Raw genomic sequence first — 13,842 nt, forward strand, 5'->3', positions numbered from 1 at the left:
CGTCGAAAGCATGAAACCATCATTAAAAATATCTCATACTGTCCCACTAGAACAACTGTGAGAATGTTTGGTGGTTGTTAGGGAACACTCAGTGTATTTGCATCGTGCGCCACTATTTTTCATGTAAATATTTAACCCAACAGCAGTTCTGGAAAGCTTAACACACACAGTCATGTTCTTGTGAAACTTCAACCCTTTCCATGATGTCAATGCTGGTAGTCCTGTTGTTGGTTGCTCATTGGACAGATATGTTGCAAGTGTCACCTGACCAAACCCAGAAAACAGGTGAGCCGTGACGGTCGTTATCTGAGCTCTTAGGCACTGTGATGTCATTTTCAGTCAGTACAAGGCAAAATGGCCGCCCCCTGAGATGGATAAAAACTAGTCGATTTTGCTGCTTAATTCATATTCCACAAACACACTTGTAATCAGAATGCCGTATTTAGACTAGTGGGTGCGCAGGGAGCATAAAGAAAAAATGAACATAAAAAATAGTGTTGTTCCCATCCCGCTTTTTGGCCCCCCGATACTGATACCTCGCTTGTGTGAAGAATCAAAATATAAGCCCAATTGGTCTTGTAATTCTAAAGAATTGCATACTCACTTGGATGTCAAGTCATCCATATTGAAATCATCACTTGTGAAGCATCTGTAGTAACATATACACACAGAATACATGTGTTGAATAAACAGCTTATTTTCATTGCTCTTTGTGCTGGTGAGAGTGAGACATTGGCTAGATATTCACACGAATGTACATTTGTAATAAAGTAAGGTGCAACTTTTGTACATCTAAAATATATCCAGTAATTCTTACAGACCCCCCACTGTGTGACCTCACATTTGCATACGGTCGAGTGAGTGACATAGCAAAATAGTCGCAAAGTCTGTTATGTTTTATAAAAACGGTTAACACCTGCGCTGTTGACGGTTGCTCTAATCGGTCAACTCGAGATTTTATTTTGGGATTCAAAAGCGCGGGGAAAAACAGTTCTGTAGGTATACTAATTAATTATATGTTGATGGAACATTATACAACATTCTTTTGTTGCTCTTGCTCACATTTTCACTCAATCGCAACTCTTTACACTCAGTCTAGTTGATTTCTGCTGAGCGACGTGTTGTAAACAAGCGTCTCTTTGTTAGCAGTTCACATGCTAGCACATTGGTGGGCAATTCTGGCCCTCGAGGGCCAGAATCCTGCATGTCACCCTGGTGCAACTCGCCTGATTCCAATGATCAGGATCATTATCCAGCTTCTGCAGACCTTGTTGATGATATGATCGTTTGAATCAGGTGTGTTGCAGTAGGGACACATAGAAAACAGGCAGGACGCCGGCCCTCAAGTGCCGGAATTGCCCACCCCTGTGCTAGCGCTAGCTCGAAAAGCTTCAACGGCGCGCAGAAAGACGGACACAAATGATTTAATGAATGACGTTTTACATCGATAAAGTAGTGATCGACGTACTGTGTCGAGCAAAAGCAACATACCTTTTGCTCCTTCGCTATCTTTACTGTCACGCGACAAAGATCCAGCTTCCCCTATCGGGACACAAAATAATTGCAAAACTCCAGGCTTCTGACAACATCAAAGTCCCCCCAAGCAACTGCCTCCAATGTGTTGACGCAACGGATAAAGGGACCTTTTTCACCAAAGTAGATATAAGTAGATCAATGACCAGTAACGCTAACAACGATAAGGCTTCTCTTCGTATTCTTATCCTTCCGCGTGCGGCTCTCAAATATGCGCGCTGCGTTCAAAGAATGATACCAGTATCGATAACCGGCATCTGCGCTTTATTTGTTAATACTCGCCGATGCCGATATCAGCGTTTTAATGCTGTATCGGCCCCCCCAATACTAGTATCGGTATCGGAACAGCACTAATTCAAGAAATTATTTCATACATTCAAACTGAAGTAATGCATTTCAGAATTCCAATTTCTACCTAATTTGAGTGAACGTCATTTAGATTACACTATTCTTTTTTTCTCATCCAAATTCCTTGATAGCAAATTATGGGTTTTTGTTTGCTCTGTAAACTACACTTATCAAAATTATATATAAAAAATTCCCCGCGACCCTCGTGAGGATAAGCGGTATCGATAATGGATGGATGGATATATAAAAAACTAAAACGATATATTACTCGGAGTCAAATTAAAAAAATTAATCCAGTAGGTACAGAGCGGTAATTGAACCCATGACACAAAGGAAAAAAGCAACACCTTCGGGGCGAGCGCTCTACCCACTTTGCCACAAGCCGTCACAACTTTACCCGGCGCAGAATTTTTACTTTTAGTTCTCGCGTGATTCACGGCAAAATGCTAAGTGGGGAGTTTTCGGTCACTGCAAAATAACCACTCTTTCGTCCTCTCTTCGCTCTTAACTTGTTGAATTATGTAGCGATTTAGATGCAGATTAGTTTGTTACAAACATCAAACATGAAGCTATGATACAAGCCACCTGTGCCAATTTATACTGTGGCATTTCAACATGGTAGTTAAGGCTCTATCTATCTATCAATATCTATGTTGTATCTATTGATGTATGCGCCGACGTTCGCTTACCAGAAATGTACGTATTTTGCTTCCTTTTTCTAAACGATCGTCAGCTTGCGCAACCTGGCAACTTGTTGTCGTTTGAACTAACAACCAAAAAAAAGGGCAAATTGCGGCAGTTGCATTTTTTGGGGTTGACCAATGCGCTTGAGTTGCGTGCCGCATGACTACATACAGTACATACGCGCATGCACACACGCTGTCAAGTGGAATCCTTGGATATGCCAAAACTACTACTTTACAGGCAATTAAAAAAAAAACGTCTTCTTTTTCAAGTTTCCAAACACCCCTTTATTGAAGTTGGTATTATTGTATTGCTGTCACATGCACACTCACATCAACACAACACCACCCCAAAATTATCTTTAATTGCTAATTCAATTTAATTTAAAAAAATGGCGTATTTCTTACACCGTCTTTTATTAAAATGGAAAGAATGTCGGCCCCGGACTAGCCATGCACATCCACATCAGATTCAGCCGTCATGCTGTCGGCACGGTACAAAAAGCCCTTACACTCAGCAAAACCAAACTCCCGAGCGGCGTCATCTTCTCATGTCAAGATGCAAGAACTAAAACATTGGGCTGACTACCGCATATTAGGTGGATATTCATTTGCAGGCAGACTGGACCTTCACGGCTGACAAGCTTCCTTCTGCACCAAAGCATTACAGCGATCAATTTGAACAAAACAAGCTCACTCAAATGTAGCTACCCTTACTGTTTTCACTCATTATTGGCTAAAAAAAAAAAAAACATACTTACATACGACAATTACATATTCATATACATAATTCGAAACAATATAACTTGTACTACACGGACTCTAATTTATTTTGATTGACTTTCAATTTAACCAAGCAGCCTTTTTATCTATGAACATTGAGTACCATGACAACCATATCCAGTACACATTTTCAAATAAGTAGGAGCAACACCAAAGTTACATGATGTTGACCCACCACAACACTCATAATTCCTTTTCTCTTACTGTTAGCGAAACCGTATGCGAATGCTATTGTGAACAATGTATAATTCATCTCACTTCTCTGATATCTCATGTAAGACATTTCTGAGGAACTTTCTCGTTCCAGTGGTTGAACTTGAAAGTGTCCTTCCTCGTTTCCATTAGCGACATGAACATTATGTTCCTGTGCGCGGATTTTGCTTACATTATGCCAAATAGATATTAAGAGCCTACTGCAGTATGCTCCACTCACTGGCCATCAAATGTTCCAGGATGGTCACTATCATCTAGCCAAGTTAAACAGCACCTCCTGTAAGAGTTCAACCATTTATGATGCTGCTTTTCTTTTGTGGAAGCTCAAGAAACATGTGACCATTGACGATCAGTCATAAACCCCCGCCCCCCCAAAAAAAACCCTCCAGGAAACAATTTAAAAATAACTTTGACATTTACCCACTACACAATATCGTATTGTTTTTTCAACCCCAAGATGCGTTGATACACAAACTCAGGTGGATAATATATTTAAGAGGAGTCGCATCTGGCATTTCCCTCTCTCTCTCGTCTCCTATCATGGTAGGGGATTATAACCCTCCGGAAGCAGATGTTGCATAATAGCAAAACACACACACACGACACACAAGATGCACACACCAGGCTCGAATGAGAATGAACAGAGATCAGAAGATGAACTTGGCAGATTGTCTGCCAGTATCAATATTTGAGCTTGACACAAAAATATTTGTCTGTGCCCAACCAGTGCTTATAAATTACTTTAAACCAATCTGTTGTGCCCACAGCTCTGGGTTTGCTATTCTATTAGGTAACACATGCTGCATGCACCACTCACAACAAGATAGAGATATTGGGCTTTTCAGAATTAATCTGCAAATGCACCATAACTGTTACAGGTGAACTTAATTTGAATTTCTCTATTTTTTTTTTTTTTACTCTTTGTACATGTTCAGTGGTTGAGTTTTTTTTTTTTTTTTTTTGTACAAGTGGCTGTTCTCTCTGTTTCTCTTGTGTACCACTGAACCCTCTTTGTCATATCTTGAGTGAGTACCCCTTCACTCATACAGGTTGATGATTCTCCAAAAGAAGAACGTAACACAACTGATTAGGATTATGAAAACCGTTTTATTATGTATTAATTTTAACATTAAATTGTCAGGCATTATCTTCTTTGGAATTAAAATTTAATTTGAATATTCAGTACCTGTAGGTTGTTTTGAAAATAGATGATATGACATCAAAATAAGTGATAAACATGCCTTTGTTATATATAACTCAAAATTTAACTAACCCACAAAAATTGAGCTTTGCTTAAAGTGGAAGTCAACCCAAACATATTTTTCTCCAGAATGTGTTCTATGCAGGCCCTCTAGTCTAAACACGGCATTGTGATTAATATTGCGTTTGTGGAATATGAGAAACGCACCCGTTTTTATCTAGCTCAGCCGATGTTGTCACTTCTGCCGACTGAAGATGACCACCGAAGTTGCTCAGGGCTCGGATAACGACCAATCGCGGCTCACCAGCTGAGCCATAATTGGTCGTTATCCGAGCCCTGAGCTACTTCGATGTCATCTTCAGTCGACAGAGGTGATAAATGGCCGCCCCCTGAGCTAGCTAAAAACGGGTGGATTTCTCTTATGAATGAATGCCGTGTTTAGATTAGTGGGCCTGCATAGAACACATTCTGGAAAAAAATGTTTGGGTTGACTTCCACTTTAAATAGGCATTTAAACGCGGGGACAAAACAGTTGATTCCCTAGGGAAACAAATTGTAGTGCACAGATTCTATTTTATTGACGGGATTATGACGTGACTGAGAATATTTACTTGTCATCTTAAAAAATAAATAGATAATTGTTTCCACGAACCCCCTGTAACGCCTTTCTCGAAAAAAATGCTCCTAACAAATAACTGAACTTCAAAATTCACTACAGGTGTGGAATCGAAGAATACATTTCCAAGGACGTCAGGGGCCACTTATCTTTGCGAACATCCAGTTTGAAGCCTTGCGGTGGCGAGGTGCTATCGATCAATTGTTGGGTGTCGTCTTGTTCCCATGATGTCAAAATGTAAACATGGCGAAGAGGACTAATTCAATACCAATTTCATTCGAACCAGGAAATGTATTTGCTGCGTTCATGGATCAAACAGCTGTTGTGATATTTGCTATTGAGCTCCTTGTTATCGTTCAGTAAGTTGTGCAAAAAGTACAGAAACATTGAACAGTTAGACAAGATCAAATTAAGTTCACCCGTAAAGATCATATTTTTGTTTTTCCTGACCTACAAGCCCCATAGCCCTTACCTTTTGTGAGTACTGTACTTCTACTTATGACCGCACCTCCATTAACTTTGTGTTGGAGATGAGTGAAAACACACAAAGGACCGAAGTGGAAAGTTGATCGCCTACGCGTTTGACCTTGGATTATGAAAGTAACACTGTATTTTGCTACAATCACAACCAAATTGACCTGATGAATTACAATAATATTGTACATGTGTTGCAAAAGATGTTTGGGCCTAATCCTAATAATAACTAGCAAACAAACCATAATTAAAAACATAACCTCCTTTGTGGAGGTAACAATGATGTGCACCTGCACATGCTCCCCCCCGCCCCCCCCCCCCCCCTGTGTTGCCAACGCTCTGACTGAATGTAAAGTAGCACTTGATTGCTGTGTTTCCAGTTGCACAAAAGATACAACCTCTCATGTTGTCATGACACCGCACGTGCGTCTAAATGCCGCGTAAGGATGGAGCATATTAAATATACTGCTAGTATCATACTTTGAACAATACAGCACTGCATCATAGACCCATTGATTCACTTAATTTTTAAATGGCTGCTTGGATAATGAAACATCACGTTTGACCAATTGAATTGAATGGGAAAGTTGCAATATATGTTTAGCATTAGTGAAAGTCATTAATTCAATGCCCGGGGCAGCATCTCATGACTGATGCTTGTAGCCATAATGAGCCCTTTTGAAGTCATCGTCCATGCAAATTTACTGAGCTGTTTAATTTGCAGAGCAGCCTGTTTCCTTGGGAGGTGGACCAGTGGGTGACCGTCTTCCTTCTTTGGATCCTGTCGTGTCATCTATTTATGACGGCCGACCTTTGAACTTAACGCTCCGTCAAAGAAGACGAGCGACAAGACACTACTATGATCGAGCGCATCTTACGTTCCGAACAGCATGGATTTCTTCTTCCAGCGTCATTTCCATCGATGGCACAAGAGACAGAAGTACGCTGCTACTGTATGTCCACCTGGACCTGCAGTCCTGGTCAGCAAAGCGCGGAGACGTTCTAGTATTGGCCTGCCCTCCGTCGCGCTACTAGAAAGCAGGCGCTCCTCTAGTGGCCTGCCACTGCTTCCTTATCAGAGGCGACCCAGCGTTGGCGTTTTGGTGGCCAGCGGGCAGAGGCGACAGTCCATTCAAGATGCGGCTTGTAGCAACTCAAGCGAATCAGCTGAAGAAACCGGACTCGAGAAACCTGATATACCAATCAAAAAGGATCGGAGACCGTCTCAATACAAACATCATGCTCGCCGACCTTCCGCCGCCTTCTCTGGCGGCCATCGAAGAATGGCGGTGCGTTACTGTCGCCCCACCAAAGAAAAGTCCATTGAACCTCATTTGCTTGGTTCCTCCATGTTACTCGCGAGCGTTGTTCAGATGGGCAGCGGCGCCAAAGAAAAGCAAGCGGAAGAATGCACTGTCTCACTTTGTTCCTGTGCTGGGTCGGATGGCGAGGAAGCCGGCGTCCAGCAAGTCGGGGGAAAAACAGCGAGCAGAAAACAAGATGACATGCCCGGATCTGGTGGCCGTGCAGCCCCAGCCATGAAGAAACGCGTGAAACCCCGACCCTTCCTGCGACCTCCTCGCTGTCTAAGACGGAACTCCTCCCACCTCCTCCCAGCTGAGTCGGTCTATCGTAATAGCGAAATGCTTTATGGGCTCTGTGGTCGCTATAATCATCGAAGGACGAGTCAAGGTCCTCAAGCTCTAAACACCCTGTTTCAGTCTTCTGCCAGCAGCCTCAGTCTGAGGCAGATGACTTCAACCGATCAAGACGCACTCCTTTGTGAATTTATCCTCCCCAAAAGCTGCTCTTCACCTCTCAGTGGATCAGAGGAGTTGACATACTATGATCCATATCTGGAAACATGGGAGAACTTCCTATCGTATGTAATTAACTCTCTCACAAATACACCCATTAAGACGCACGGTGATACATTCAGTGTCTTGCCTAGAATTAGTCGACGCCAGTGGCGCATGCAAAATTTTGGGGGTTTGGTTCTCAGGTGAGGAACTGAGTGGTTATTTAGTGTGCATGCTTTTCTTTATACGATCTACCCCGCAAGCTTGCAGAATGGACAGGAGAGAGGCAGACATAAATGATTTATTTGAATTAAAAAACGAAAACGGGCATCAGCAGAGGTGGGCCTTCCGTCACTGACAGACTCCCATTTTGCCGGCGGACTGACGGAAACTTTCGAAGCACCGACGGACTAAGCGCGACACCCAAGCGGCCCCCAAATCTTCATTAAACCCCAGGTGGGCTGTTCGTCAGTACCAAAGGAAGGGCCGTCAGTGACGGGACGCCTGTTTCGCTGATGGAAACGCGTGTCTCGTGTGCTTGTTTGTGTGAAATTTACGGATTCTGATACGCATGCTACTGCTGTTACCCTTGTAAACATTTTTTTACTGCCAGTCCTAACTATAATTTAGTGATTACGAAAGCACGGTTAAAATAATGATAACAGATTGACAACTCGGTCGGCTTGAAATAATGACGGACTGACATTGGCGGACGGGTGGCCCGACCGCTGGCGAATGACGAATGCAGGACCGGCAAAATGTACTGCACCAGCCTGGGGCTGCAGCTAGATGCGAAACGTCTTCCAAGACAAGCAGAACAGGAAAGGAAAGGGAATTCAAATCTGCAATCATTTAAAAGATCAGTGCGTATTTTATTAACTTGACCTTTTGAACAATAATTTGACCTTGAAATTGACCTTCTGGATCATGTGATCTTAACCATTTTTTTTTTCATGAAATTTCATTTCATAATCTGTGGTCCCTTCTCAAGGTTTCTCACTTTTCCCCAGATGTTTTTTTTTTTTAGTTTTTCCTTGCCCTCCTGGGGGTTAAGATCAGGGGATGTCGTGTATACGATCTGTAGCATATGTGAAGCCCTTTGAGACCTTCCAGTGATTAAGGGCAACATAAATGAATTTGACTTGACTTGACTTGACATGACTTGTAATCTTTCACACGTTCTCTAAAACCAAAAAAGTTTCAGAGGTGTACATTTTTTGTTTAGCAGCAATATGGGAGTCAAAGTATCCATACCTCAAATATTCATTGAGTATTCATTGGTTATTCATTGAAAGTTGATTATGACAACAACAACATTCTGGCACATCACTCAATAGCAAGTGGTGGGTGCAAGGGAAGGCCCAGTCAATGACGTGATGTCACATGCGTTCCCAACTTGGTGGCTTGCGTTAAAATGAACCAGGGGAATTGCGGGCGCGCTGTTTCCGTGAATACGAGACTAGTCACAAAGATGGGATCGCCAGATATTTATCAAATTTTACAATATTGCTTCGTTACCCAATCAATACCTCGAAATGGGTCATCGGAGGTACCCTTTAAACTGCAAGAACCACAAGGAAAGGAGAAACTGAAAAGGGAAAACTGAAAAGCATCTCGCTGAAGGAAATTCTGAATATGACAATGTCCTCCATATATGACTATAATTTCTCTCAGAGAATTATCTGTCAAGTGTGGTGTTTGTTGTCCTGTTAGTGTGTTGGTTTCATCCTGGTTAATGGATAAGGTGAATCATTCTGGTGGGTGGATGTTCCATTGTTGTCGCGTTGACTCAAAACGGTGAAAATAAATTGGTTTTATCCACATTGTCAGCAAAATGTAATGGCTTCCTTCATGGTCCTTGCCCCGCACCTCTATAAAGTGGTGTGGAAATTGGTTTTGTATTTTTTGCAAAATTCTATAGTTGATCTAGTACTTAGCGTTTTACCAAGTCAAAGTGGCTATTGTGAGAAGGCCATTAAAACACCAAGGTAAAGTCAACTCTGGTACATCAGCTACACACTACCTTGTTCCACTAAAGAATTGCGGTGTGCAATTTTATGCATGGTCTTGTATTGTCCAATAGCAGCGTGGGACAGCAGCAGGTTTGATTTTTACACCTCTGTTTTCTTTTCCCAGAAAAGCAATAGCAAAATCTGGCTTGCCTCATCTGCCCTGTCAGCCCAGTACATCATCTTTAAACCGAACAGAGTCAGAAGCAATCGTCCGCAGCACCGTTGACTGGACTGTAAGTATAAGCATATAAAAGTAAAAGGGCCAATATACTGTACCTATCACAGTAGTTCTCTCTCGCTCTGGTTCTCTCTCACATGCGTATATTGTGGTTTGTCCGACTAGGAGTCTGCTCAGTATGGAGATCATATCTGGTTTGAGACTAATGTGTCTGGAGACTCCTGTTATGTGGGAGAACAACACTGTATTGCCAGAGCACTGGTTAGTATTACATGTTTGTAATACTTTGCAATTGCACTCACAGCCACTCAATCTGTCTCGCTGTCCATTTGTCTGTCTGCCTGGCCGTACCTCGCTGTCTATCCTCCCTTCATGTCCATTTATGTGTCTGCCTGTTTGTCTGTCACTCCATGGCTACCCCTTCCTCTCCGTCCCTTCTATGGATGTTGTTCACATAGTGGACGGCGCATGCATACAGTTATCATACACTCTTCTCGGAACAGTATTGGACAGTGAGGACATTGCCTTTATCCTAGCTGTAGACTTCACAAAGTTGGGTTTAACATAATAAAAAAAAAAAATGAATGATGATGATATGAGACCAGATGTACATTTAATCTTCTTGATGTTTACATTTGGGTCTGATGCACAATTTTAAAGATGGCACCTTTTGTTTGAAAAGGAACACATGACTGACTCATGTGCTGTGTTGGCCAGGTGTGTTCTATTTATTACATCGATTATTTAGGCAATAAATTGGGTTGAACGTCTATGCTTGGGAGACTACATTTATATTACTTAGACTAGAGGTAAAACCAACATGAATACCAGAAAGTGGCCTATGGGTGAAAAAAAACGAAGAAGATTCTCGAGAAACGGTTAGTCAGTATTACACATCTAAGTGACCTGCATAACCTTAAAGTGGAAGTCAACCCAAACATTTTTTTTTCAAGAATCTTTTCGATGCAGGCCCACTAGTTGAAACATGGCATTCTGATTAATATTGTGTTTGTGCCGTATGAGTTAAGCAGCAAAATCCACCCCTTTTTAGCCATCTAGGGAGGCGGCCATTTTGTCAATTCCGTCGACTGAAAATGACATCGCAGTTGCTCAGGGCACAGATAACAACTGATCATGGTTCGGTTTCAGAAAGCAGGTGAGCTGTCATTGGTCATTACCCGAGCCCCAAGCAACTGTGATGTCATTTTCAGTCAACAGAAGTGACAAAATGGCCGTCCCTAGAGATGGCTAAAAACGGCTGGATTAACTCCTATTCCACAAACGCAATATTTATCAGAATGCCTTGTCAACTTGCCTGCATAGAACATATTCTTGAAAAAAATATGTTTGGGTTGACTTCCTGTTTAAGAGGAACCATACAGCAAAATCATTGCACACAGTGGTTGTTCACAGAATACTTGTCTGATCTGCTTGTTGTATACGTTCATAAGTCATATCCTGTTATCTTCACTAAACATGGTCTACGCTCTATCTGACAACCATTGTTTCCTCACATCCCAGGAAGGTAGTCTCATTCGACTTTATCATCTTCTGATTTAATCAAACATAGACTGTTTCCCAATGACAAATATTCTCAACAGCCATAAATTGGTTTTAAGCACGTCATCTTAAAAGTGCGAGACATACACTATAGTTACAGAGAATATACAGGAACAGGTCTCTTGACAAGAATAAAAGGAAGACCAAACTGGAGAAAAAAAATACAAAGATTAGAATCTGAATTCTTGGACAAATGTATCTGGACTGATTATGATGAGACAATGATGGACCTTTACCAAAGTGATGGAAAGCCTAAAGTTTGGAGAAATTAATGATCTGCTTATGACCTCAAACAGACAAGTGCACATGTGAAACACAGTGAAGCTAATGTATAGATTGCAGGCTTGATGCAGTTATTGCAAGTAAATGATCAATTTAATCAACCATACATCCATCCATCAATCCATCCAAGCAAAGGATCTTCAACTAAATATTAAGTCTTGCTTTAATCTTCTTTTGAGAATGTGCTGCCATTGTATAGTAAAAGGTGAATTGACTCTGGGAATAAAAAATGAAAAAAAAAATATAATCCATTATTTCTACTCATATTCTTCACAGCAAAAGTCAGTCACCCGGAGGAAGTGTGCTGCCTGCAAGATAGTTGTCCACACAATCTGCATTGAACAACTGGAGAAGGTAATTTAAATTTGCTTATTTCTGCCCAGTGTTGATCTTAGTAGGCATTTAGCCTGTTATGTGTCTGCGTACGTGTGTGTGTGTACACGCATGCCCGTACATACCCACGTGGACATAATCCTCGGTACACTCTAAGGGGGACCAAGCCCTGTTGCAAATAGCAAGTCAAATGGCAAGTAATTGACACCCCCACAAAAATGTGTGCCATTCTCAAAACGAACTACGATCCTAGAGCAATTTAATATAATTTCGAACTCATCTTTCCACATGTCTTTCAAAAATGAATTGCTTGCAGATGATTTGATCTGATCACTTGTGGCAAATGGCCCGCTTCAAATTCTCGTTTTTGCCAGGGAAATTTCCTTTCCTCTCCTATCCGACCTGGAAATACTTGGAAGATAGCATTGTTTTAATTTTTTAAAATGCTTAGGAACGGTGCCTGGATGAAAACTTTAAGCCACCTTTGACAAAGGTTACTTTTGACGAACACTTACGAAAGGAAAGATCAGATACATTGCCCACAATCCTTTATGGCAACAGAAACAGGTCACCAACAAAATTTACAGACTATGGATGACGTATGGAAGTTTCATGCTATAGACTTTAGGAATAATGTAAAAAAAAACCAACAACCCCAAAACACTCACTTAAATAATAGTAACGAATTTCCTTTTTTTAAGTCGCAAGTGGATAGTCAATGAGGCCTGGAAATATATGTTGAAAGCAAAAAGGAAAGGTGTGGTTCCATACAATTAGAAACACCTTTTCATAATTTATTAGCGAATGGGCAGCTCCAGAATCAATTAAAAACATCACTGATCCTTCACAAAAACAACAATTAATGTCTGTATCATTTACAAATCGTTATAGAACACTACATGGGTAGAATCTGTGAATTATATTAAAGATGCTTGAATCTTTATATTATTAAGATAATACAATTAAGATAATACAATACAATACAATACAATTTTATTTATGTAGCGCATTTCACAACAGCTACAGCTGTAACAAAGCACTTTACATACAACAACAAAATAGCCATAATACAACAAGTGAAATCAATAAATTAACACAAAACACTATACACACAACAGACACCGGAAAACAGCCGACAATTTGTCAGTCTCAGGTTGGATCAAAAGCCAGAGAATAGAATGTCTTCAAGGGGGGTTTAAAAATGGAGAGTACAAATGAACGTTTTGGACTTGACTTCCGCTAAACTCAAACCTTGGTTCTGTACTACTATACTCGGACCCAAGTGGACCAATTTAACTGTTAGGCCTTGCATGTAGACCAAGCATACGTGAAGTACATTTTCAAGATGAAAGTGATGAGGTGATACTGGCAAAATAAAGAAGGATTGTGATTGAGCCCTCAAAGAGAAGATCAGACAAAGGTGAAGAGACGGATTCGTTTAAATCCTCGCGCTTGTATTTTGCGCCTCACACAAGACACGATTATGTTTTACACAGGCAGCACCATTATCATGGCATGGTTCTTATTGTAAAAGTATAAGAACAACCAACTCTTACAATTTTTAAAAGATAACCCAGAATTGGGATATGAAATAATATTGCTTACCGTAAAGGATTATCGATTATATTCCAAGAAAAATCATTGTTGAATCCATCTTGAATCATTGTTACGTTATCCCAGGACCACAATGAATCAGGGGAAATAACAGTTTTTTCTCTACTCTCTCCTAGATTAATTTCAGATGCAAGCCATCTTTCAGGGACTCTAGTTTCAAAAACATTCGAGAGGTGAGTTGTGCAAATGTGTTAAGTGGTGCTAACGGAGATC

General features: G+C 41.0%; 1 protein-coding gene across 7 annotated transcripts in view; it reads left to right on the plus strand.

Moving 5' to 3' along the window:
• Positions 1–13,842, plus strand: part of LOC147153884 (diacylglycerol kinase zeta-like) — a 79,828-nt gene that overhangs the window by 22,595 nt on the left and 43,391 nt on the right. For 3 of the 7 annotated variants that reach the window (XM_086037202.1, XM_086037219.1, XM_086037228.1), the window contains exons 2-6: positions 6,576–7,733; positions 9,787–9,895; positions 10,006–10,101; positions 11,959–12,036; positions 13,746–13,802. In XM_086037202.1, the coding sequence (XP_085893328.1) occupies positions 6,742–7,733; positions 9,787–9,895; positions 10,006–10,101; positions 11,959–12,036; positions 13,746–13,802 (1,332 nt within the window). In that variant the 5' untranslated portion in view covers positions 6,576–6,741. The remainder of the gene's footprint in view (positions 1–6,575; positions 7,734–9,786; positions 9,896–10,005; positions 10,102–11,958; positions 12,037–13,745; positions 13,803–13,842) is intronic. The other 4 variants (XM_086037246.1, XM_086037238.1, XM_086037256.1 and 1 more) reach the window with 2 other exon arrangements.

This window comes from Filicampus tigris, chromosome 1 (assembly GCF_054856515.1).
Source record: "Filicampus tigris isolate MCC_2025a chromosome 1, RoL_Ftig_1.0, whole genome shotgun sequence".
Classification (NCBI taxonomy): Eukaryota; Metazoa; Chordata; class Actinopteri; order Syngnathiformes; family Syngnathidae; genus Filicampus; species Filicampus tigris.